The following is a 26845-nucleotide window of genomic DNA, read 5'->3' on the forward strand; positions in this document are numbered from 1 at the left end:
CTCATTTACCTCACAAGGACTCGTGTGAGTGGTGCTCGAGACAAACGCAGCGCCAACTAATGCACGACGCCGCCGCCGCTGTTCTAGAAATGACCTGTTGAACGATAATAAGGCGGCGTTTTGCTCTCACACACTCACACATGATAATGACAGAAAGATGTAGAATAAATAACTCCTTTTCTCCTCCAGTCGAGTGGATCTTTCTGTCTCATTGATCTTTCCTGCTCATCTTTGTTTTGATTCGTCCAACCTCCCTTATGTTTTTTTTTCCTCCTCCTCCTCCTCCCTACTGACTGAGTCTATTTCTGTTTCTTCATCTCCTGTGAATCTTCCTCTCCTCGATCTCGATCTCTTTGGCCTTTTGCTTCATATTTCTCAGTGTTTACATTTCTGGAACCGCTCCCCTCCCCTCTCCCCTCTCCCCTCTCTTCTCTCTCCTCATATCTCCCTCCACCACCTCGATCTCGCTGCTCCTTCGCTTTAAGTCGATTGATTTTCTGCCAACCTGTCTGTCTTCCCTGTCTGTCGTCTCTCCCTCCCTCCTTCTCTCCATCTCTCTGTCTGTCCACCTGCCTCTCTCCATCTCTCTGTCTGTCCACCTGCCTCTCTCCATCTCTCTGTCTGTCTGTCTGTCTGTCTGTCTGTCTGTCTGTCTGTCTGTCTGTCTGTCTGTCTGTCTGTCTTCATCTGCCTTCCTTTTTTCTATTTTTATCCAGTTGTTTGTGAGCCTCCTGCGCTGGGAGTGACTCAGTGTCTCTAAGCTCCAGTCCACTTTCATCTACCCCCCCTTGCCTCACACACACACACACACACACACACACACACACACACACACACACACACACACACACACACACACACACACACACACACAGACACACACACACACACACACACACACACACACACACACACACACACACACACAGACACACACACAGTCCTCCTCACTTCTCATCCTCTTCCTCATCAGATAACGTAGACACTATTATTTGGCAATCTGGATCAGTCCGCTGAGAGACAACCAGCAGCAGCAGCGACAACAACAAGGTTCGAAATTGGCCGAAGGTTTTTAAAGCCGTGATACGTATAGGCAGCGTTTGTTTTGCTTTTTGTTTTTGTTCTGCAGACATTGTTGATGTTGAGACAGGCGCCGTCAGTCAGACAGCATGAAATTAGCAAACGCTGCAGTATTGAATGAGTGATGCTGCACCACACCGACCGTACAGAACAACGTGGTGGAAAACATAATTGCTTGCAAATTATTTATCTTTTTCACAGCTTTCAAGTGTTGTCAGGGAGAGAGAGGTGACAGCCGAGGGCGAGGGGTGAGGTGGGGTGAGGGGAGGTGAGGTGAGGTGAGGTGAGGTGGGGTCAGGTCGGCTTTGTTCAGCACAACACAATAACAACGACAACAACACAGGCAGCAGCTTCTCCAGGTCGCAGCTATTGTGACCTCACAGTTTAGCATTTAAACTGGTTCATAATGAATAAACATGCTGTAAACACAGGGATATTTATTATATAATCAGTGTTGTGGCCCCACTCATTACATTACATCTTGATAATCGCTGTATGTTTGTTATATTATCCATTCATATGTACACACTTATATTATATACAGTATTATACATTTTAAAGGAATATAGTAGTTCACCAAAAAATGTTCATTTATAGCTTCTATGGAGCATCCAAAACAATATATATAAACAGTATAAAATTTATGAAGTAAGTAATAAAACACATTTTTTTTTGTAGGTTAGATGTCTTTAAGTAAATACTATAACTTGTTAAAGGAATAGTTCACCAAAAAAATGAAATCCTAATATGAGAGTCAATAGCGCATGACACAAAAAGGTCCATAAAACTACACAAAAACGTTGTAATATTCCTCCACACTGCTCGTCCGCTGCAATCCTGAAGGGATATAGTCCAGAGTTTACTCGAAACAAAGTAATTTAGGACATTTTCACAGCCTAAACAGTCCTGCATTGTGCTCTGACGTTCACGCACACCAGGCAAATTCAATACAAGACTGTTTAGGCTGTAAAAATGTCCTAAATTACTTTGTTTCGAGTAAACTCTGGACTATATCCCTTGGATTGCAGCGGACGAGCAGTATGGAGGAAGATTACAAGGTTTTTGTGTAGTTTTACGGACGTTTTTGTGTCGAGCGCTATTGACTCTCATATAAGGATTTCATTTTTTGGTGAACTATTCCTTTAACAGTTATAGTTTTTACTTAAAGACATCTAACCTACAAAAAATGTGTTTAATTACTTACTTCATACATTTCATACTGTTTATTTATGGTTTTGGATGCTCCAGCTATAAATGAACACTTACATCCACTCCCATCAGCATTAAACATTTATTCATAATGACATAATAAAGTCAAAGCATCATTGAACGGTCTGACATTAGAAAACATCATGTCTGACAGTTAGAGGACGGTTGTTGCATCACAGGACTAAAAAAATCAATCACTTCATTTTGTAAAAGGAGAGCAGAGAGTCTATTGGTGGAGGAGGACGTGACATATAAAATCTCTTACAGTCAGCACATAAAACATGCAGCACAAAAAAAGAAAAAAAAACATCTGAAGGATATTGTTAAAATTTAATTCCTCGCTCTCTTTCCATTTGAGTTAAGACTTAACATGAAAGATCTGAAAGCTCGCTTTTTTTTAATTTTCTAATGAAATGCAAAACCCAAAGGTGGGTTGTTGTAATATAAAAAAAAAAGTGTCGCAGAGTTTAATTAAAAACTGAAGGGCTGCGTGGAAAAAAGTCGGCCTGAGGCTTTGGCAACAGAAAGAGAGAGAGAGGCTTAAACAGAGATGGCAGGTAGGTATAGTCTGCAAAACAGAGGGAGTCTTGTTTAATTTTTATAGGTACAAAGACAAGAGGAGAAGAGAGGAGGAGGAGGAGGAGGAGGAGGTGGAGGAGAGGTAATGAGATACAGTTTGACTGGGAGAGGAGGAAAAGAGGAGAAGAGAAAGGGAATGGAAAGGTGGAAATGAGGGCGCGAAACTGAATGGGGAGAAACAAGGAGAGGAGAGGAGGTAAAAAGAGAAGAGGAAACAAAGAGAAGAGATGAAAAGGGGTGAGCGGAGGAGGAAAGGAGAGGAAACAGGAAACAAGGAGAGAAGTGAATGTTGGCAGGAAAGCAAGAGTAGATGGGAAGAAAGAAGGAGAGGAGATGAATTTAAAGGAGGAACTCAGGGTAGGAAACAAGGTGAAGAGTGGAAGAAGGTATCGAGAGGAAAAGAGGAGAGGAGAGGAGGAGAGGAAACAAGGAATGGAAAAAAGGAAATGAGGGCAGGAAACAAGGAGAGGAAAACAGGAGAGGAGAGGGTAGAAGAGGAGAAGATTAGGAGAACAAGAGGAGTAGAAGAAGAGAGAGCAGGAGTGGAGGAGAAGAAGAGAAAGGAGAGAAGAAGAGATGAGAAGAAGAGGAGGAGGAGAAGAAGAGAAAGGAGAGGATAAGAGGGTAGAAGAGGAGAAGATGGTAGAAGAGGAGAAGAGGAGAAGGAGAGAGGGGAGATGAGGAGGAGAGAAAGGAGATGATAAGGAGATGAGAAGAAGCGAGAGGAGAAGAGTAGGAGAAGAAAAGAAAGAAGAGGAGGAGAGGAGAGGAGATGAGGAGAGAGTAGAAGAGGAGAGAGTAGAAGAGGAGGAGAAGAGGAGTAGAGCTCCACAGTGAGCGCTGAGCGCAGCCGGAGGAGGAGGAGGAGGAGGAGGTGGAGGGGGGAGGAGGAGGAGGAGGTGGAGGAGGAGAAGGAGGTGGAGGAGGAGGAGGAGGAGGAAGAGGAGGAGGAGGAGGAGGTGGAGGAGGACGAGGACGAGGAGGTGGAGGAGGAGGTGGAGGAGGTGGAGGGAGGAGGAGGAGGGAGGAGGAGGTGGAGGAGGAGGGAGGAGGAGGAGGAGGAGGAGGTGGAGGAGGAGGGAGGAGGAGGAGGAGGAGGAGGAGGGAGGAAGAGGAAGAGGAGGAGGAGGAGGAGGAGGAGGAGGAGGAGGAGGAGGAGGAGGGAGGAGGAGGAGGAGGGAGGAGGAGGAGGAGGAGGGAGGAGGAGGTGGTGGGCGGTCGACAGAAACAGACCTTGACTCACCGCTGATTGTTGTCTGAATGTGTTTTTCCAGGACACCGTTAGTCAGATTTATGACTGTTGAAGCTCCAGCTGAAATATAAAATATGCCCCCGAGGCAGATTTAGCTTTAATGAATAAAAAAATAAAAAACAAAAAACAAAAAAAACAAAAACAAGGATTATAAATATTCATCTGATGCTTTTATATTCTCAACACACGGCTGCAGTGTGTTTATACCTGTAGACTGTGTTTGCTGCTCTTTGAGATTAAACCTGAACATCCTGGCCTTTGCCTATTTATTACCTGCCTGTCTTATTTTTAGTTAGTTTACTTTCAGATTTTTCATGTTATTTATTGATTTTGTTTTATTTTTTTAATTTTATTTTTTCTATTATTACTATTTTTGACCTCCATTTTGTCTGATTTTGTCTTCGTTGTGTCTGTTGCAATAATGAAAAAATAATAAAAACTCACATCCTGTTGATACAGGAGCAACACTGTGTTTTCTTTTTGTTTTCTTTTCTTTTCTTTTCTGTCACATGTGCATGAAAAAACAACAAGTTTAACATTTCCTCTCCTCCTCCTCCTCCTCCTCCTCCTCCTCTCCTCCTCCTCTCCGCTGCAGGTGGAGCGTGACGACTGCAGCCCCCACAACGTGACGCTGGGCTACTACGTGACCAGCGGCAAAAGCGTCTACGTCTCGTCGCTGGTGGTGGAGGCGCTGAACGTCTACGGCTTCGACAAGCTGCTGTCGGACATCAGGCAGCACATCCCGCTGGTGAAGGCGGTCCTGGTTCCCGTGGCAACGTGGATGCCCACGCCGAGCATCCACCTGCAGCTGAGAACAGGTGAGAAAAAATAAAAAAATAAAATAAAAAAAAACGATGAAGATAAGAACTGAATCAGACTAAGGTTATTATAGTTTATAATTTTTCATTAGTTTTTCATTAGTCGCTATGGAGGCTAATGGGATTTCTTGGTTTCTCTCATCAAACTCATCAAATACACAATCCAACAACTCCAAAACGCTCTGGTGGACAAGTTGTGACCTGCACATTCACCACGCTATGAGATAATAACACAACGTTACCAGACAGAGTTGTTTTAGAGGTAAATTCATGCAAAACAGCTGATGCGTGTTCCCGTCGGGGGCAGTTTTTCAGCAAGTAGTCTCTGCATTTACGTCTAAAACAACTCTGTCTCGTAACGTTCTGTTATTATCTCATAGCGTCGTGAATGTGCAGGTCACAACTTGTCCACCAGAGCGTTTTGGAGTTGTTGGATTGTGTATTTGATGAGTTTGATGAGGGAAACCCAAGAAATCCCATTAGCCTAGCGTAGCGTAGCTCTGAGCAGCTCACGACTCTGCTCCGCCGTTCTAAAATAATAACCCTGAATCAGACAAAAAGGATTTTTAAAAAAAGAAGCTTTCTTATGACCCATACGTGACATGTTAAATAACAGCAGAGATTAGAGATACTCGGATGGAGGGAGGGGGGGAGTGGATATGAGGAGAGAGATGGAAAATACAAGGACAGCGCTGGGAGGGTGAGACACATGGGAAGAGTGGAGCAGAGACGAAATTAGAAATTTCTGATTACATGTCTGCTCTCCTTTACTCTTCTCTGATACCCTAAATCCCATGCAAACTCCCATGATTGCACAGCAAAGGCAAATTGGTCCATTCATTTAGTCTGCCTCTTAAGCCTCTTAAAAAACACACACACACATTTTTCCGTGTGTGCACGCGCCTCAACACACCAACACACACGTCTAAATCGAGTCTTGTGGGAACAAGGGAGGGAAATCAGTGCAATTAACAAACTGATGTTCGCAGATTTGAAATCCATTACTTTTCCTAAACTAAGATTTTTTTTTTTACTTTAAACTTCACGTCGGTCCCACAGCGGTCAGATCAGATTCAGAGCACGAAACAGAACTTGTCTTATTTATTTACTTCACTAACACCATGATGTGTAGATATATAAACAGATAATCAAATGAGCCAAACCAGTGAGTTTGTTTTATAGATTTCATGTCGTCCGGTTTCAGTGATTATATGCACTGTTGCCCATAAACTTGGAATAAAATATATATATATTTTTTTTTACCTCTTCTCATGAAATGATTGTGACAATGTGATTTATTCTTGATAGATAAAGTGTTTATCTTCTCAAAACTGTATTGATCAATCTCTTCTAAACATATCACTGTGAAAATCAAACCACAGTTAACCTTTACAATAGAAATAAAAAGAGAAATGTGTCTGAAAACTAAATTATTCCAACTTTATTGGCAACACTGTACATGTTTTGAGGTTTGTTCCTCGCAAGTGGCAAAAACAACATGGATGGAGCAGCGTTGGGAAAGTTAGTCTGGAAAAGTAATTGAATTACTGATAACTACTCCTTTTAAAAGTAATCACACTACTGCTCTGATTACTTTATTTCAAAAGTAATTACTTACGTTACTAGTTAGTTTCTTCATTGCCTCAAAAAACAAACCGAGAATGGGAGCAGCGGAGAGAACAGGCAATGGGCTTGTAACTATAATCTAATATCAACATCTAACTATATAATTTCGGCAACACAAGCATAAGTTAAGCATTAAATACTGAATTCATCATTTATAACACATGAATACTCATTAATATGTAGTTTATAAACACAGTTAAAAATGTTGTATTCATCATTGATAAGCACTAAGTGTATTTATAAACTACATACTAATGCTTAATAGTGTGTACTTATTGTAAAGTGTTACCATAATTTCTATAATCTAATAACTATTTTAGAAATTTATAATGCGTCACATTGCTCCGTTATTAAAAAAACGTAATCAAATTACAGTAACGCGTTAACTACATAACGTGTTACTGCCCCACACTGCCCAGGAGGGGGCGGTATTATGCAGATTTGCAAAAACAAGTGACGTAACAGTATCAGCTGAGGGAACAGCGGGTAAACTCACATGGATTTCGATCTAGGCAGAGCACAAAATACTGATTTTGTTGAGTACTCTCATTGTCTGCCGGCTAAAAGGCAAGTACTAAAATACCTAAATATATATCCTTAAGCCTCCGAAAAATGATATTTCCATGATAAGTCCCTTTTAAATTATTCTAGTGTCCATGTCGGGTGCTGATTTTGGTCCATTAATATTTACACAAACTGCTGCTGGGTGGAAATGATTAAACCCTACTACACATGGTGGATTTAATAATCAGCGCAACCACAGTTATAATTCATTGTATCTCAGTAGGAGAAGCATAAATTGGTGCTGATGTTACTTTGCAGCTGTGTGTGTGAAGTATAGCCACTCATGAACCATAAATACACAGTATAGACCAATTTATGCTCAGTTTGCGTGGAGTTACCAACTAGGTCAACAAGGTTTGCGTTGCGGACTAAGAGACCAGTGATAAAAGACTTTTCTGTCTTTATTTATTTATTTTTTCTTTGGTAGATGAAGCTCGTACTCTTGAGCACCACCAGAGTTTTGAATTTAGGTCAGAATATTGTTCTTCTACCTCTCGTCTCCCTGTCCTTTTTTTTTTTTTTTTTTAGAGAGAGAGAGATTTAAAAAACACTCAGAAAGACGGAGTGCAGAGAAAAGAATGGAGGCCGACTGCGGTGAAAGGACCGAGACAACATTAATAACCTCCTCTATAATCTGCTGATGGACTCAATATTGTTTACCCTGTTCCTCCCAGTGCGGAGCCGCGCGATGCTGACAGACAACTCTTTTTTAGTTGTTCTCATTCTAGATAGTGGCGATAATCCTCTTTCTCCATCGACTTAGGTTTATCGGTCACACAGACAATATCTATCCAGAGCGCTACTTTCTTTAATACCTAAAAACCCCGAGCCCTAGATACAGATTTCACATATAGACTGATGATAAAGTAGATTGTTGCAGATGGGTTTGTATTAAAGTGTACAGTAAATAACAATGACAACTGAAACCTTATAGATATCAATAGAAAATAGAAGAGTAGAAACATAGCACACTTCTGATTAAACAGGTATCATGTGGTATTTATCTGAAGATAATCCAGCAGGCTCACAGCTGGCCGCCAACACCGTGTGATGATGATATTTGGTTTAATGTAGGTTATATGGCATCTGGTGACCAAAACTCGACAGAAATCTCAGATATTTTCATGTAGATGTCTATACAAACTGTCCCGTTATACATGACAGTGTCCAATCTGTCCATTTGGTACAAGCCTGCTAAGATATGTGCAGGAGATAAATCCAATAAAGTCAACATTTTTTTCAAATTCATTCTTGTGGGATTCCTCAAGGCTCAGTATTGGGCCCGTTATTGTGAAATTTGTACGTGAATCACACGTACTTATATAAGAATTCCTTGTACTTTATTTACTAATTTATTTTTCCAATGATAAAACTGCTTGAAAATGTTGAAACGTACATGTTTTTATTTGATAAAAGACTAAGCCTCCTCACTGTCCATTTTTAAAACTAGTCTTAAAATCCATTTTTACTCCCTGGCTTTCAACTCTGCATGAGACTGCTCTTGTTTTAGTGTTTTATGGTTTGCTTTTATTTATTGTTTATAAATGCTTTTAAAAACAATGAAACAACTATTCTACTGTCTGTTTTATTTATTTTATTGCCTTTAATTGTTTTATATCTCTATGTACAGCACTTTCAACTACGGTTGTTTTAAAGTGCTATGTAAATGAAGTTGAGTTGAGTTGATAAAGCAGATAAATTAATCAAATCTAGTTGTTGTTTAAGAGCAAGCCTATGAGGATGAAGAGTGAGTTTCTGACATTATACATTTTAAAAGGTGTAATAATTTGATGTGTTATGCTAAACATTCCCAAATCAAGCCTCATAATACACTTCATTTTGCTGTGTGTGTGTGCGATATATACGATGCATACACCTCAGATGAATGCTCTTGTGTTTCCTCCTGCAGTGCTGAGGTTCGTCGGCCCGACAGACCACGTCTACACCTGCAGCTTCGTCCAGATGTTGGAGCAGCGGCTGGAGAACGCCTTCGACGAGGCGCAGGACAAAGTGCTGGAGACCTACAACAGGCTCACTGTGGAGGTGCTGCACACTTTACACATCTACACACACACAAACACACACACAAACACACACACACATACAGAGGCTATTCTTAGTGCAACATGCAGACAGCCAAGTGTATCACATTTGCATGTAGCGTGCGAATCGGAGCTGACATGAGTCATAAGGCTCCTGGTGAAATTCAGGATGCTTATAGCGCTACAACTTCTTACATGCCTGGTGCAGCAACAGTAGCTACACTGTGTGTGTCTTAAAGGAACACAACCAGTTTTTTTTTTTTTTTTCCAGAGATGCAATCAAAGCTTTTTGGTTCTTCCTTCTTCTTTTGTTCTCCACATCTTTCCCCCCTCATCCCCACTTTATTTCCAGTCCCTCTCTCTGGCTGTCAAGGTATCCTCATGACTGCGGCATATACATGTACATGCACACGCCACCATGATCGTAAAGTAGGTCTCGGCGAGCAGAGGCAGATATAGGGTCCATTCATAATTCATCGGCTGAAATATTGATGCTGGTGGAGGGATGTAATAGGAATTCCTCGTATCTTGTATCATCATCCACTTCTCTGTGGTGACTCAGTCACATTATTTCCAAAAACGTCACACAGGTTTTTATTATAGAAGGAAAAAAATATTGTTCGTTCAGAGTGTCATACTGTGTCTGGGTCTCTGCTATGCATTCTTCATGGGCATCTTAGACGCTCGGTATGATAGCATTTATATTTCTGTACGAATGTCTGAATTATACATGTGCGCCCACTGCTGCCTGTTTGTGTGTTTGCTATAAATAAGGAATTGTATAATCAAGTCTTATATTGCACCAATGGGGGGTACGGCGAGACGTATATTTGATTTGGTGGATTGACATAAAATATTAAAATGTTATTTTGTCTTCAACCTCCAGATCCAGAGCGTGTCCCAGGAGCCGGGCTCTCCGTCCGTCTCTCTGGTCTACGTGGTGAAGAACCAGGATGCGTTTCTCAACGGGACGATCTCCAGCGGTCTCCTCAACCAGCTGACCGCCGAGCTGGTGGGCTACTTCCTGTTCTACCCACCGCTGGTCATCGCTGAGCGTAAGTAAAGCTGCAGTTCACCCGCAGAGAGAGAGAGAGAGAGAGAGAGAGACACTGACAGGCAGCTGAGGAGATGACTCATACAAGACATAATTACATAATACTGTGTCTCTGCGTTTCTGGAATTAAACCGCAGGACAAATAATTAATTAAAGACGTTGGAAACAACTTTCTTCTTTAGCTACGTTTAATCTAAAGCCAAATAAACCGAATGCACCAGAAAGTTTGTTGCAGAAGTTTCCCAAAAACAAGTGTTGAACTTTTGGTTTCACCATTCGTCCAGTACTTTCCAAACCAGCTGAGGTTTAAGTCTGGACACTGTGCTGCTCGTCTCTGTCTGGCTCTCCTCCTCTAATATTTTGGTTCATTATCTTGCTGTAGGATGAAGTGTTCTGGGATTCATACAAAGATTTTTATTTTTTTTCCCCCTTGAATACAACAAGATTTTTTCTGCAACATTTCTCTCCACATACAGTAACTGTGAGTAAATATTTGTGAAACCAGCAACAGAAAGTGAATCACATCCAAATCCTAGACAAATACAACCAATGCTAGATTCATGTTTAGATGCCATGAGATAAAAGTGAGAAACAATTCTCACTGATTTCTACTCCATTAAACATTAAATCAGCAGGATCAATACCATTAAACAGGCAGTTATAGGACAGATGTAATGATTTATTTTATTTTATTTTATTTAACAGGGACGATACATACAACATTGCCACAAAAAATGGGAAAATGTGATGCATATAAGAAGTCTAGCTTCAGCTAATTTGCAGTCTTTGTCCCTGGTCAGGCTTTAGAATAGGATAAAATATACTGAATACAATAAATGCAATGTTATAAATACAGTAGATAATACAGTGAATAGGTACCATGAATAAATAAACACAGTTGCAGTTGTAAATTTCAGATTAAAACACAAGTTAAATTTAACATTAGTAAAGTGCTGTATTGACAATGACTTGAGAGAAGTTAATGTTCACATTTCTGCTGCTGCTTGAGCCGATGTTTAACTTTCACACTAAACCTCTTTAGTCCTGTTTGGGATTTAATTTCTGATGGTAAATAATTCCGTATTATATTGGCCAAATGTTGTCCTGCATCTTCAAATTTTACAGTTTTGCTTGGTTATGCTCCTTGTCATCCGTCTTATTAAAGATCTGAGACATCGCTTGTGGGGCCAGTCCATTTACGCACTTAATTAAAAACAACTTTCAGAAAAGAGAATTTTATAAAATTGGAAAAAGTCAACAAATTGTATTTCTCAATGATTTTGCAATGGTGCCATTTTTGTAGCTTAATTCTGGTCTAAAATGTTTAAAGCTTGTTTATAGAGTGAGAATAGAGGTCTACACAGACACAGTTACACGTCTTCAAAATGCGAAGTGAAGTCATCAGGTGAAACTTGTGTGGACGTCTTTGAGCCGCCAGCAGCTGCATGACTCAGCCTCCACCGCTCGTTGACTTTTCCACTCTTTGGTCATTGCTCATTTCTGAGCAATCGCAGCAGCAGCAACAACGATTTCTCTGCTCTTCAGGCGACTTATAAAGACTTGGCTGCCATTGTCTGACCCACAATTAACGGCAACGAGCCAACAAATTACACTTTGGTTCGGCTGCTTTGCTCAATAATACTCATTCACTTGATGGTACCTCAGAGCCGTCGCCTCAACAGCAATGGAGGACAAAGTTTGATGAATTTGTAATTATTTACAAAGAGCTAGAGGTGAAAACATAAGGGGCAGTTTCAAATGTTTAACATATTATACATTTTTTATAATAAGTAAATGCTGCAGCAACACTTCCTCATGCTGATGCTTCATGCCTGCGCTTATTCACATCACCATATCAAACGCAACAACAACAGTGTGTGGCAGCCGTTTGAAGAGCTTCATGTAAACTGACATCTAAGAGCATATTTTTTTGCAGAACAGGATTGGTGTTAACATTGTGCTGACTTGACATTGTGTCCTAATGGTGTTATTTTAGCTTACTCTGACACAATGGGAGGGTTTTTTTCTCTCCGTTACCGTCGATGTTCATTTCTAGTTCAGCGGGTGACTCCTCAGACCCAGAAATCTTTCATCACCTCTCTCTCTCTCTCTCTCTCTCTCTCTCTCTCTCTCTCTTGTGTTGGCTCATCTCCCTCTGCCGTTACCTCACCTCTTGCACTTTTTGCATTATTAATTCCTGCAAGGTAAACTACGGTGGCCCAGAGAGTTCAACATGCTGCAAATTCACAAAACATTTTCATCAATTTGACAACTTGCTGTGAAAAAAAAAACACAATTGAGACTAGGGCTGCAACTAACGATTATTTCCATTAACGTTTAATGTGTCGATTATTGAAACGATTAATCGATTAGTTGTTTGGTCAATAAAATGTTAAAAAATGTTGAAAAATATCAATCAGTGTTCCTCAAACCACAAGATGACGTCCTCAAATGTCTTATTTTGTCCACAAAGAGAGACTCAGTTTATTGCAATAAAGGAACAAAGAAACCAGAAATATTCACATTTAAGAAGCTAAAATCAGAGAATTTTGACTTTTTTTCTTATAAAACTACTCAAACCGATTATTAGATTATCAAAATAGTGGACGATTAATTTCATCATCGATTATTGTTTGATTAATCGATTAATTGTTGCAGCTCTAATTGAGACTTTTTTAAAAATTAAAAGTGTGTCGCTTTAGGTTCATCCTTTTTTTTTGCTTCAAGTCTGATAGAAAGAGAGTGAGAGGTAGCCCTCCCCCCCTAACCTCCCATCCCACTGCTATGACTTTGTTGCAGCTCATTTGTTTGGTTTTCATTTGCAGCGCATGTGTCGGCAAATTGATGGAGACATTTTGTGTATTTGCATCTGTTTTCTTAAACTAAGTGCGCTGAGCTCTCAGGGCCACCGTAGTAAACACACGCTGATGTTGTGCGCCTTGCATCAAAATATTTGTACAAATTCCTGCTCCCCGCTAATGCACCGGAGGGAAGGGAGGTGTTTTTTTCATTGTTTCTACCGTTTAATCGTGTTTCCCCCTCAAGCTTGTGAAGGTCGACTTGAAAATACAAGGAGAGTGACAGTGGCCACGTCCACGCTCTGTGAGTAGGAAGGGAGCGAGTGCACTAAGCTGAACTTGAATCCCCCCAAAAAAAGAAGATTTTTTAGCACTCAGAGCTTTATTTCAGTCTTGAAAGTCTGAACAGAGGTTGGAGGTAGGATGGAGGAACAGCGAGTAAAGAGGAAGGTTTTTTTTTTTTGTATTTACACAAGGGGGAACAACAATAACAACCAAAAAACAAAATAATAAAAAACATTCACAGCTCAAATGCAGGACAGAAAAATGACCCAACTTCAACCCGCTTGTTTCCCGCCCACAGAAGTAGTGGACATGAGGAAGAGTCTGCCCTCCTCCTGCTAATTTAATAGTCATTACATAACAGTTTGTTCTGCTGCTCGCTCTGTGCAGCAGCAGCAGCAGCAGCAGCAGCAGTCAGTGTGCTGCTGGGCTGAGACAGACTTAGACAGCATATGTACAGTGCCAAACTGAGGCCCACTGAATTCACTACAGGGCAGATTCCTGACTTAGCGTATGTTTGACCTGCTTCTCCAAAAGGAAGGGAAGGGGGTGAATCAAGGTTATCCTGTGTAAGTGGAGTAGGATAACAAGCGTTAATGTGGCGTCATGGGAACCTCATGTTTCAGTCCTTTCACTCTTCTACAACGTGTAATAAGTAATTTGCTTTTTCGAAATATGATTTGGGGGTCGATGGTTTGGTGCACGAAGAATCAATACAGACAATGGCTCAAATGAATTTTTTGTCCAATTTAGCTGCAAAAAACATAAGTAAAAGGCTTTAAAGAGAAACTATTTACCTTTTTACCTTAATTAAACAGCTTTGGAGTAATTGTGAGGGTTAAATGACTTGTTCCAGGGAGAATGGAGGCGCCCTGTAACCCGTAATCTCTTGTTTATGACTGTTAGACTACACAAATATACACGTCGTAACATCGTATATGATAAATAACGTTATCTGCCGCTCCATGGACTGATTTCTCATGGGCTTTGTTGAGAACAAATGCACATGGGAGGGAGGAGGGTTAGTAAAACAGAGGAAAAAAACGTCTGGACTTGCATATTTTCCCTTTAATGAGTCTCCTGTGTGCTGTGTGTCCATCACCAAACAGCAGACAGGAAGCAAAGGAAGCAGCCATGCAGCCATTAAACAGAAGCTAAAACACCCACTGTAGTAGGTGGAGACCAAAACAAGAGCTAAAAGCAGAGTTAATGTGACAACTGTTGCAGCACAGCAGCTTAGATATAACGTCAGCAAGGCAGCACATATTGTATATAAGTTTTATTTGTCTAACACACATATTGTGAGATTTTCCCTTTAATATTAAGCGCTCATCAGACAGATATAAAACAAGACTATAAATGAACATTAACGAGGCCCCTACGTCTGCTGGATGTGGAAGTGGGGAACTGTCTTCTAACACGTTTATACGTCAAACAGTTGTGTGTGTGTGTGTGTGATGTTTGGCTCGTTGTGAAACTCTCGCCTCCGGGTATCCAAAATATACCTCATTAGCGGTGCTTTAAAGTTACGTGGGAGATCACGGTTTTGGTTAAATACTGAAAAAAGTAAACTGTCTCCGTTGTGTTTGTGTCAGTATTTAAAGCTGCAATCTCAGTGTCATCTATCACGGGAGGAGGATGGGAGGGGGGAAACTCTCGGGGAAAAAATAGATAAAAGACGTGTCATAATAGATAAAAAAATCACAGTAAACATTATTTACTGCAGCGCTCCACACAAACGTTGTGTTTGTTTTGTTCAATTACATCTATTAAAAGACATTACGGTGGAAGAGATGGGTCTCATGAGCTCTGTTTATGAACCACTCTAACCTCTTGTGCCATCTGTGAGATTTTAAAAAGGGCAAACAGCTGTACAGCTCCTATCATCTGAATCATGCCAAAGGCAATCTGTTGTCCATGTCCCCTGAATGAGCTAATTTTAGCCTGTTGAGATTAGATTAGATCTATTTGTGCGTGCTCTCAACGCCCAGACAGCACAGCACGCATACACACACACACACTTCACATCCAAAACACACTTGGATTTGCCATAAAAAACCCAGAGTGCTCATTTAAAAACAAGTTGTTTTTCTAAAAAATGAAACAAAGAGAAAATAGAATCACATCATAAACTCATTCTGACACATTGGTGATGATCTGAACAGTCCAGATGTTTATTGGTGCAGACACATCGACGTCGGTTTCACACTGGGAGAAACAAAGACTGATCAGTGATCAAAGCAGCAGAGTGTTATTGATCGACTTCACTGTCTGGAGTCGATGTTGACGAGCGTGTAGCCGCCGAACTGAACAGGAGATTCATTCATGATCTTTATGTCAGAGGATGAACAGGCAAATCTAAATGTATACGATCACAATAGAAACAATGTGCATTCAAAGGACGCCATGATGCCTCCGTAGGATGAGATACTGTACATCCTCTCATTCATGATTTGCATTAGATTGTTAAACCGTATATCATGGCAATACTACAATGTAGTTGGTTAGGCTTAGGGACCAAAACAGTTTGGTAAAATTCAGAGAAATATTATTGTAACCCTTTAGTTTACAGGCCGTTAATGACGCGATAATGTCAAGAAATATAACAAGTAAACTAGTGCTCAGGTTTGGAATATGGAGAACAGAGAGCTGAGATTCACAGGAAATTGAACTTTGATAAACTAAGATTAAGTTTTGGTAACCCTTTAATTTACAGGCCGTTAATTTGTCAAGAAATAGCCAAGAAAAAACGATTAATTGTGTCATAATGTCTAGAAATAGCCTAGATATAACGGCCCATTTCATAGTAATGTTGAGGAATATAGCCAAGAAGTAACGATTGATTGCGTAGACAGAGTCCAGAAATATCAGTCAATTTCAAGGAGTTGGTGGAGAAAAATTCAGGCCTTTCCCAAAAAATTCAAAGCATGAAAAGCATGTGTAATCTTTAGCCTTTATGAAAAACACAACATTACTATGAAATTGACCATTATTTCTTGGCTATTTCTTGACATTACTTCACAATTACTTGTTATTTCTTGACATTATCACGTACTGTAGTTAGTGGCCTGTAAATTGAAGGGTTACCAAATAATCTTTGTGTTTATGGTGATAAACACATGGTGAAGTGTTGTGGTTGTGCTTAAAGAAAAACAAATATCTCCACCCTGAACCTCCTCCCTCCTCATGCAGACTTTGTTGCTCTATATAACATAAAGTACGATGCTCCGGTCATTATTAATCAGCTGCTACAGGGATTTGTCACTTGAACATAAACATACAACACAAATAGTGATGTAAGACGAGACCAACTCAATGTTTTGGTCTTTTTATGGGATTTGTCGAATAATCCCAGCCTCATCCTTCAAACCAACCGTCCTCTATTTGTTTATCTCATTAGTTTGGAGGCATTTTCCATTTCTCCTATTTCTGTTTTTTAATGCAACTATTAGATCTTGCAGCTGGTTGCGGGGTCGATGAGTTGGATGCACTGGATTCTGGTGTAAAAAAGGGCACGACGAATGAGCCTGAACATGAGCACTTCAGAGCTGCAAGCTGGTTTAAGCTGGAGAGAGAGAGAGATGGAGAGGAGCTCGGCGGTGAATGTAAATGCGCTCACGTACAGATGCATCAGGGGAGGAAGAGGAGGAGGAGGTAGCAGATAGTCGGGGAGCTGAGCAGCAACACTGGCTGGTATTAACAGCGACCGCCGCTGCAACACCATTGACTCGAGTTAAACACAACTCTCGGCAGGCGGCCAGCTCGGAGGAGTTAGGTGGAGACAGATGGTGAAACAGGCAGATGGCGAAATAAGGATGGAGCGATGGGGCAGCCAGACGAACAGGACAATCGGAAAGAGGCACGGACGGACGGACGGACTAGAGGGAGCGATGATGGTCGGTCGGATGGATAAAGAGGAGCCGGCGTTTTAGGAAATGAATGAATAGGGCTGCACAGGTAGAGAGTGAAACAGAGAGAGGGCCGCTGTGGGTAGATGGACGGAGGAAGTCGACAGTGAGCGGTAAAAATGTAAAGGTTGATAATGAAACCTGACAGGTGGGGTTTTATCGTCCGTATACCACCACCACCACCGGCTCCTCCTCTGCAGATCTGTCGCTCCAGCACACACAACAGCAAACAGCAAAGCAGCACAACACTGTCTGTCACATCAACAGAGCTGCAGTCGCTCCCTAAAAGCCTCTAATCAAAAATAATCCACTTTAAACTTCACTAAGAGGCATTAAGATACACAAATTATAAAGGTACATTTAGCTCATTACTGAGGTTTCATGTTGATGCTGGACAGAGAGATGAGGCTTCAGATCCTGAATGTACCCACAAGCAGAAACTACGACATGTTTACAGCACAAAATACCAGTTTATATGTATTTATGTTCAGATTTTTGTCCACTTTGTTCAAGATATTCAAGGTTTATACAAATCGGATGACTTTATATGTTTCATTTATTGCAATGAAACATATAAGCTTTACAAAACAATTGTTTTATAAGGCAGAAATAAAAAATAAATGGATAATTCAGCTCCAGTTGCACCAGAATTAATGATGTTGATGCTTAACTTGAACCTCAGTTACACACACACACACAGGCTCCCAAATGCAAATGCTAATTGATTTCCAAATGAATGGACATTTCTTATTTCTTATTGGCAATTAAACAAAAGAATAATTGTCTGGCGTGGGGTTGTTGTTGTTGTTGGCCTTTTGTGGCCCCGCAGGCCTGTATAACTGTTGTATTACAAGAACAAATACTGTAGGAAAACACATTAAATACATATTTTATTTATATTTTGCCAACTTACCTTAATTAAAAGCACTTTCTAACTCACTTGACATTTAATTTTGTAATTAGCAGTATACAAATGTGCTCAATGGTTCATTTTAAGACAGATTCATACTATACACACACACAAGTAAGAAGAAGAAGAAGAAGATAAGAAGTACACGTGTGGTTTAGGAGTTGAAATTAATTGGTCTGGTGTTGATACAAAAGTCATTGTTAAATTAAAGGGATAGTTCAACATTTTGGCAAATTGGCCCATTGCCATGATCCCTATAGTCATAGCAGTAGGTTTGTTACCTTTAACTGTCGGTGCAAGCTATTTTTAGAACGGCGGAGCAGAGCCGTGAGCTGCTCAGAGCTACGCTACGGAGGCTCATGGGATTTCTTGGTTGAGTTTGATGAGGGAAACCAAGAAATCCCATTAGCCTCCGTAGCGTAGCTCTGAGCAGCTCGCGTCTCTGCTCCGCCGTTCTAAAAACAGCTTGCACCGACAGTTACAGGTAACGAACCTACTGCTATGACTGTTGAATTATCCCTTTAAACTTTCTAAAAACTTGAGATAACTATAGTTTTTGTCTTTTTCTCTCTCCAGCTCTTGAATACCACAATCTCAACACGTCGATGGCAACCAAGAACTACTGGGTGAAAACAGGTAAATTGCTCTCTCTCTCTCTCTCTCTCTCTCTCTCTCTCTCTCTCTCTCTCTCTCTCTCTCTCTCTCTCTCCCACACACACACACACACACACACACACACACACACACACACACACACACACACACACACACACACACACACACACAGACAAAAGTGTTACTGGGTGATCAGCGGTAATAAAGAGCTGCATCGACTGGACTAAACAGCAGTTAGTTAAATGCCCCGGTGCACAATCTCTCTCTCGTTGTGCATGTCAGCACAATAGTATTGGTTCTCTACATTTTCCCTCCTTCCCTCCTCTCTCCCTCCTCTTAACACCTCTTCCCTTGCTCACTCTCTCCCTTCCTCTCTGTGCTCGGTGTCTTTAGCTGCTCTGTTCCTGGGAAAAACCTATTGATGTATAATTCACAGCCTCCTGACTGGGGCAGAGGGAGAGATCGCTTCACATCACATCAGGGCCGGGTGTGAACGATGCCGAAGTGTCTGTGTCTATACGTGTGTGTGTGTGTGTGTGTGTGTGTGTGTGTGTGTGTGTGTGTGTGTGTGTGTGTGTCACTGCTCCATCTCATTTATAGCCGCTAGTAAGAGACTCAGGCACAAGATTGATGCAAACACTACTCCCTTTGTGTGTCTGTGTGTGTGTGTGTGTGTGTGTGTGTGTGTGTGTGTGTGTCGGTCGCTGCAGCTGTAATAGAAGTTTGTGGATGAACAGCTTTTAAATGGACGGGACGATCGTTCTGTCCTCTCTAATATCCCACTCGTTTTTCTCTCTTCTTCTTCTTTTTCTTCCATCATTTCTGTCCTTGAATGATCTCTCCTTGATTTGTCTCCCATCACCTCCTCCTGTCTTCACACTCTCCTTCTTTTCACACCTTTTCTCCCCCCTGTTCCCCTCCCTCTGTTCTCTTCCTGCCTCATCTCTTCGCTTCCCTTCTCATCCCATCCTCCTCCTCCTCCTCCTTCATCCTGTTGCCGGTTTTCTTCCTCTTTTTGCCCGCCTGAACACCTCTTTACCCCCCCCCCCCACCTCTAAACCCCTCTCCTCACCTGTCCTCTCTCTCGTCGTCTTGTCCTCGCAGTGATCCAGGATGTGGACAGCTCCTCCCTGGAGGCCAACTACCAGAGCTTCGCCAGCCTGATGGAGCAGCGGCTGGCCGAGCTCTTCCTGGTGGCCGGCCGGCAGGGATCTCGGACAGTGCGGTCCCGCCGGGCGACCACGGTCGGGGGCTACACCGTTCAGGTAGGAGGGGATGGGACTCCTCTGTGTGTGTGTGTGTGTGTGTGTGTTGTTATGATGGAGATAAGGTAAGGTGAGATTGCGTGCACTGCAAAAACTCAAAATCTTTCCAAGAATAAATGTCTTATTTCTTGTCAAAATGTATAATTTCTACTAGTCAAAACTAATCTCTTTCCACCTCACCACCTATAAAGTAACTTGTTTTTAGATAATTTTCACTTATTTCAAACAAATTTTCACTTGAAATAAGTAGAAAAATCTGCCAGTGAAAGCAAGTTTTTTGTGCTTGTAATAAGAAAGAAAAACTTGCTCCACTATCAGATTTTTCTACTTATTGCAAGTGAAAATATGCTTGAAAGAAGTAAAAAAAAAAAATGTCTAAAAACAAGCTAATTTTTATGTGACAAGTCTTATTTTGAGTATAATTTGATTTGTTTTGACTAGAAATGACATTTTGACTAGAAATAAGACAAATATTCTTGGTAAGATTTTGAGTTTTTGCAGTATGTACTGTAATAAATTACGTCTGCTTCAGTTTACAGCTGTCCCGTCTCTGCTAACAAGGAAATTATAGACTAAGTTAAGGTTCAGTAATTACATTGACTTTACTTTCAGCTAATCAGCATCACAATAAAAAGAGTTTATTAAAAACAGTAGCAATCCAATCACCTGCGTCTGATAACGACGCACATTAAAACAAAGCACTAAAGTGGGTAAGAGGCCGATAAGAGCTGCATAAATAAATAAATAAAACCAAGTTCTGTATATAAAAACTGGTTTAATTGTTACCTGATGGGGGTGTTAACATGAAATTGAAATACAATCAACAACAAAGTTATTACACTAAGATCCTGAGGGAGAATGTGAATGTCTGCCGGTGAACAGCTCCACTTTCAGCACCACGGACAGCTCCAACTTGGCTTTCAGCAAAGACCTAGATGTAGCTCTACATACACTTAACTACAATATACACTACTCACAAAAAGTTAGAGATATTTGACAAGAATATCCCTATAAACAGTTCCTGCTACAGTGATATTCTATCATGAAAGCCTTTTAAGTAGAAGGATGCAATCAACCAAAAGCTAACAACAGTGGTGGCTATAATAGCACAACAAAAATCTCAATGTCTCAATAACTTGATCAATTTGATCAAAGTGTTGTCTTGGTCTCATGATGTCAACATTTGAACATGGTGGAGAGGAGAGGGAGAGAGAAGAGGACTGTATACAAACTGTCATTGAACCAGAACATTTAGTGGTTCAATGACAATTGAACCACTAAATCAGCCGGTGCTTGTGATTTTTGTGGTTAATCACCTTGTTAGAGAACAGCATGTTATTCAGGTTATACTGTAGTGCATTTTAGGTGCATTCTGAAATTTAATCCAAAAGCCAAACATCCCTAACTTTCTGTGAGTAGTATATAGTAGAGTATATATAACTGTCATGCAACATCCTACACTTAAATGTTCTACAGAAAGCCACTGTTGGTATGTATGGGGTCCATGCTGTCTAATGTCTGTTCTATGTACTGTATTGTTTCGTTTTCTATGTATTGTATTGCATTGTATTGTATTTGTACAATACATACATACATAGTTTTGTTTTGTAGGTATCCAAGCTCCCTCAATAAGCTTTAGATAGCTTCAACGGGAGACCTGATTCACACACAGTTACATAACTTTCCTTCAGTTTAAACAATGACAACTTCTGTATGTCAATATGTTCTGTGTGTGAATAAAACTGAATAAAACTGAAATGTTTCTTGTTGAGAAAAAAAAATCAAAATGTAGATTTTTATATTAGCAACAGCCTCCTTGTGACTTATAATAAGACTTATAATGAAATCATATAAATACTACTAATAATAATAGATCATAGAACGAGGGGAAAAACACAGCAAATTGATGACAGAAATTTGATCCGAACCAGTTTAGATGACAGAAAATTAATCGGTAATTATGTTCATACACAATTAATCACCAAGAAGTGATGAGACAGGTTTGTGCAGGTAGAGTTGAATGTTGTCACGCTGTGTGTGTTTGTGAGACTTGTTTGTGTTTGTGTGAACAGAGGACGGTGCTGGAGGGGGAGAAAGTGTTCAAATTGAGCCGAGGTGGGATGAAGATTAGGGAATTAGTTTACTTGAACTGACGGCCTCCATCAGCTCTACCACACTACAAAGTTGTGTGTGTGTGTCTGTGTGTGTGTGTGTTATTTCCCGTTCCATATTGTTCAAATTAAGACAACGATTGACTCCTCCTGGGCTTTACGCCTCACACGCCCGCACGGTTTAATGGGAAGTCACAGATGACCAGTTTTATGGCTGCAGTGACGGAGGAGGGAGGCGCTGACAGAGAGGAGGAGGAGGGGGAGGAGGGGGTCTGTAGTCATCCAGCCGTTTAATAACACACATCCCTTCTTTTTTATGACAAAATCAAATTACCAGACTTGATTAAATCGAGTGATACGTTCGTCAAGTTTGAGAAGAAGAAGGAAAAAAAAGAAGAAGGTGTTTGATGTACGATAAAATGAAATTGAGATTTCAAGTGACTCAGTCGTCCCTGAGTGTCTCTCTGCACCGAGTGTGGTTATCTCGCTGCAAATGGTTTGTGATGATCAAAGCAACGGAGCCCATTCAGACGTTTGATTGGGCCACTGTGGATCTTTTTAATCTTTGGGTTTGAAGAGATAAAGGAGTTCATATTAACTATGTCCACAGACGACGACGACGATGACGATGATGATGATGATGATGATGATGATGATGATGATGATATTGTGCTTTTTATGCTTCATATTTAAAATAACACAAGAAAATGTATCTCCAATCTCCTCCAGATGGTGAGCATGCGGCGACTGCCCGGACCCAAGAACCCGGCGGAGATGACCTACTACGCCCAGCTGAACGGAGCGCCGATCACGGGAACCACGGCCGCCAAGACCCTCAGCAGCCTGGACTCCCAGACCATGGCTCTGACGCTGGGGTACTTCGTCCAAGTGCAGGCTGAACGTGAGCTCGTTTTCTAACTGTTCCCACTGTCACACTGTATTTTTTTTTACATTATTCTTCATCATATCAGTGTCAAAACAAGAACAAATAGGTAGGTCAAAGTTTTTGGGGTAACCCTTTAATTTACAAGCCGCTTATTACGTGATAATTACGTGATGATGTCAAGAAATAGACAAGAAATAACAAGTAATTGTGTAGTTATGTCAAGAAATAGCCTAGTAATAACAGTAATGTCATATTTTTTTTACATGAAAGCAAAAGATTACACACGCTTTTCATACATACATAATTTTTTGGGAAAGGTCAGAATTGTTCTCCATTCTCCGCTATTTCTTGACATTATCACGTAATTAGCGACCTGTAAATTAAAGGGTTACCGGTTTTTGTTAGGGTGTTTTACACAGGTCTTTTAGTATGTGTGTCTGCATGGACGAACCATGCAGTAGTGGTAATTGCAAGGGGTACTTAAAACGATAAAATACCATTTTATTGAGTGACCTTTACAGTTTTTGTGTTTTCACATTTTACTAAAATAGTGACCAGAGCCATCCTTATTGCCTAAACTGCATTACGCCATTACTTGAGCATTTCCTGTATTGAGCACTTCCTGCGTTGACTTTGTAGCCAGCGTTTCAGATGGACAGTCTTTGTTAATTTCTTCATTGGGCTTTTATTGTAAAATATCATTCAGGAAGGTGGTGTAAAACTCATTAACGTGCAATAACTTTCAGTGTCCAGCGCTGTTTGTTACACACAATATTATCTGAAAAACACAGCATTGAAATCAAATATTTCAGTCCAGTGCCCTGAAAAAGTTGAGAACTACTGCTGTAGACCATACAAGGTTACATATATGTCAAGACGTCAGGGGGTCTGGAAGGATTGACAGTAGTGATTGACACCTGTTTATCTAAAGAGGGGAAGACGCCAAAATAGTATCCACCTGTTACCCATGCATTCCTGCAGTATGTATTCACTATATAAAGAAATGTAATGTATTAAACTCCAGCTCGTATTTAAATGCCTTGAGCTTCAGATCTTGGCCTCCCTGCTTCCTAGACGAACTACTTCATCACTGAAAACCATCGCTACAGTTTTACTTTACAAATAAACCTTCAGGGATCTTAACACAGTTTTTCTTGGCCAAGTCGTTGTTTGAGCTTTTGGTTTTTACTGAAGATTAAACAAACCAGACACAACTCATGAGTTACTGTAGAGATGCTGGTGGCTGGATGTTATTAGCTCCAGTCAGATCCAGACCAGCTGGTCCCAGTCTTTTCTGTTAAGCTAAGCTAACAGGCTTGGAAAACTGGGAAAGAGTCTAACTTTATTTATCTAAGGACCCTGTTTCTAACATTTCTCAATCAACCAGAATATTAATCATATTGTTTTTTTCTTTTGCATAATTAGTAGATTAATGCACACCAAAAAAATGGTATAGAAAGTCTCTAATACTAATACATACCTGGAGTAGCCTATGTAGATAATTTTAGATGCATGGTCAACTCGTATTTCTCATCCTGCAGCTTTTAGAGACACCACACGGCCGAACACAGCCCCAGTGTAACCGTTCTTTGGGGTTTATCTGCTGAACTGAAGCGTAACAGTCTTGGCTTACAGTGGCGTTTCCGTAGCATTTGGGTTTTCCATAAATTTCCATAAATCTCCATAATGCCTCCAATAAAGCTTTAGAATGTCAATACAGATTGAAATTCACAAATTCAAAATCAAAGATTGTCTCTCTGCATACAGTAGTTATCTCATTTGTGTATTTTTTTATTTTATTTTATGTTTTTTAAAGACGGCTGCCTGTCACAATATTTCACTCTGTAGCTGCTGGAAAAGGAACGACGTGTTCCCTCTCACCTCTTCTCTTCTCCCCGTCACATATTCCCCAGAATCTATAATTAACAAACTGGAGAGATACCAGCAGCGACTATCAGCTCCCTCCACAGCTCCTCCAAACAAGAGCTCAAGCCAGAAAGTGAACACAGTGTTCTTGTAAAATTCATTTAGTTTGTCTTTTATGGGCTCAGTGGAAACAAACAGCGTTTGTCCTGACAATGAAAACATCCCTTTGGCAAACGGTTCTGTGACAGAGGAGCTTTAACGCGTTATTAAGAAGATGTTTGAGTCAGAAACTGGAGGTTTGAGCGAGTTTTTATGTCATACAGAGCTGCTTTCTTTTAATGCATTTCTGCTTTTGCTACGCTTTTTATATATTTCCTGTTTTATATCACAGAAAGAGAATTAGATTAGATGAAAACATCTGCAGTCTCATATTTGTGCCCTAAATATGAATCAAAAGCCAGGAAATTGTGTTTTCTACCTCATTAAGACTGGAAACAGTGGGGAACTTTTTAATTAACAGGATTAATCTGTGCAACTTCTGGAAATATTGTGATAGAAAATGACTAAATTATGTTTCTAATCTAGGTTTCAACCAGTTTTAAATTCATGAAGTAGTAAATCTAATGAAAAATGAGTTAATCCAGGTTTAAAATCAAGGGTCCAAAACATCTGGGACCAAATTCATCTTCTTCATAAAACTCAAGTGGGTTCAATCTGTCTCTTAATATTCTCAATTTTGGTCAAATCCACCTCAAAAACCTACTCAAATGGTTTAAAGTTAATGTCAGATCACAGTTTAAACTGGAATTTAAAGTTTTTGTGCAACGGAATTAGATTTAATCCTGGTTTAAACAGAGTTAAAAGGGTTTTAAATGTAATCTGTCTTCATTTTGAACTAGTTTGGTGCAGCAGAATTTCAATTTAAACCATCATTTAACCTGATTCAAAAGTTAAACCTTGTTGACGACGGACCACACTCATGAATAACGTGTGTGTTTGCGTTTGCAGCTGTGGTGAAGACGCCGCCCGGTAACCTGTGGATCATGGCCGTCCTGACTCCGCTCTTCCTGCTGGTGGTGGTGATCGGCATGGTGGCCTTCATCCTGTGCAAGAGGAACAGGGTCATCTTCAAAACCGGCGCGTTCAGGACCTTCAAAACCCGCTCCAAGGTAAAACTCTCATCACCTCCAGCTGCGTCTATTTACCACTGAGTGTGTTTCCTCTCCTCCCTCTTTCCCTCTCTCTTCTCTTTATTCTACTATTCTACTAACAGGCCGTCTAACTAACTATCCAGACATCTCTGCTTCACCTTTAAATCATCCAGAAACCAGATCTGCTATGACTAAGATTACGTAACCAGGCGACACGTCACACACGCAAATCAATTGTGTTTCCTTCAGGTCAGAAAAAAATTGAATGCCATCTGTCCGGGCCTTTACTCATTTGTTTTCCCACAGCCCAATAGCCCGTGGTCATTGCTAATCATGCATGCAGCAAAGACTAATCGGCTGAGAGGAATAGGCCGCGGCGCAGTGTACTGGAAGTGAACCTTCGGGTGATGTCGCCCCCCCGCCGCCGCCCCGTTCACAACAGTAAGCGTTCACTCAGCGTCAGTTAATTTGAGGTTAAATTAAGAAATCAATCATTTCCAAAGAGCATGTGTATGTCTGTGTCTTGTGTAATGGATCGCTACCAGCTGCTTTGGTCGGGTCAGATTGTTCCAGCGGACGCCATGCCGGGTTCGATGCCAGCGCAGTTCAGCAGCAGCTGCTTGTGTCAGTGAAGGAGCAAACGAGCAACAAGCAGGAGGAGACTCATTTTAATCTGAAGTGGCTCCGTTTTGTGCATAACGAGATCAAAGATACTCTATTACTATCAAGATGGCCGATGACAAGCTGCTCCGATGATATGAAACTGTTCACTTCCTGTCTCCTAAGTGGGCGTGGTCACCTCATCCCCCATACCTCGTGTTGTGAACGT

The 26845-nt window shown here is 40.8% G+C and overlaps 1 protein-coding gene across 3 annotated transcripts in view; it reads left to right on the forward strand.

Moving 5' to 3' along the window:
* kiaa1549la (KIAA1549-like a) overlaps positions 1 to 26845 on the forward strand; it is a 138392-nt gene that overhangs the window by 59384 nt on the left and 52163 nt on the right. For all 3 annotated transcript variants that reach the window (XM_085780071.1, XM_085780070.1, XM_085780072.1), the window contains exons 5-11: positions 4716 to 4938; positions 9038 to 9171; positions 10057 to 10225; positions 18699 to 18758; positions 19842 to 20002; positions 22843 to 23014; positions 25874 to 26034. In XM_085780071.1, the coding sequence (XP_085636197.1) occupies positions 4716 to 4938; positions 9038 to 9171; positions 10057 to 10225; positions 18699 to 18758; positions 19842 to 20002; positions 22843 to 23014; positions 25874 to 26034 (1080 nt within the window). The remainder of the gene's footprint in view (positions 1 to 4715; positions 4939 to 9037; positions 9172 to 10056; positions 10226 to 18698; positions 18759 to 19841; positions 20003 to 22842; positions 23015 to 25873; positions 26035 to 26845) is intronic.

This window comes from Trachurus japonicus, chromosome 6 (genome assembly GCF_045865225.1).
Source record: "Trachurus japonicus isolate A0001 chromosome 6, Traja_1.0".
NCBI classification, from domain to species: domain Eukaryota; kingdom Metazoa; phylum Chordata; class Actinopteri; order Carangiformes; family Carangidae; genus Trachurus; species Trachurus japonicus.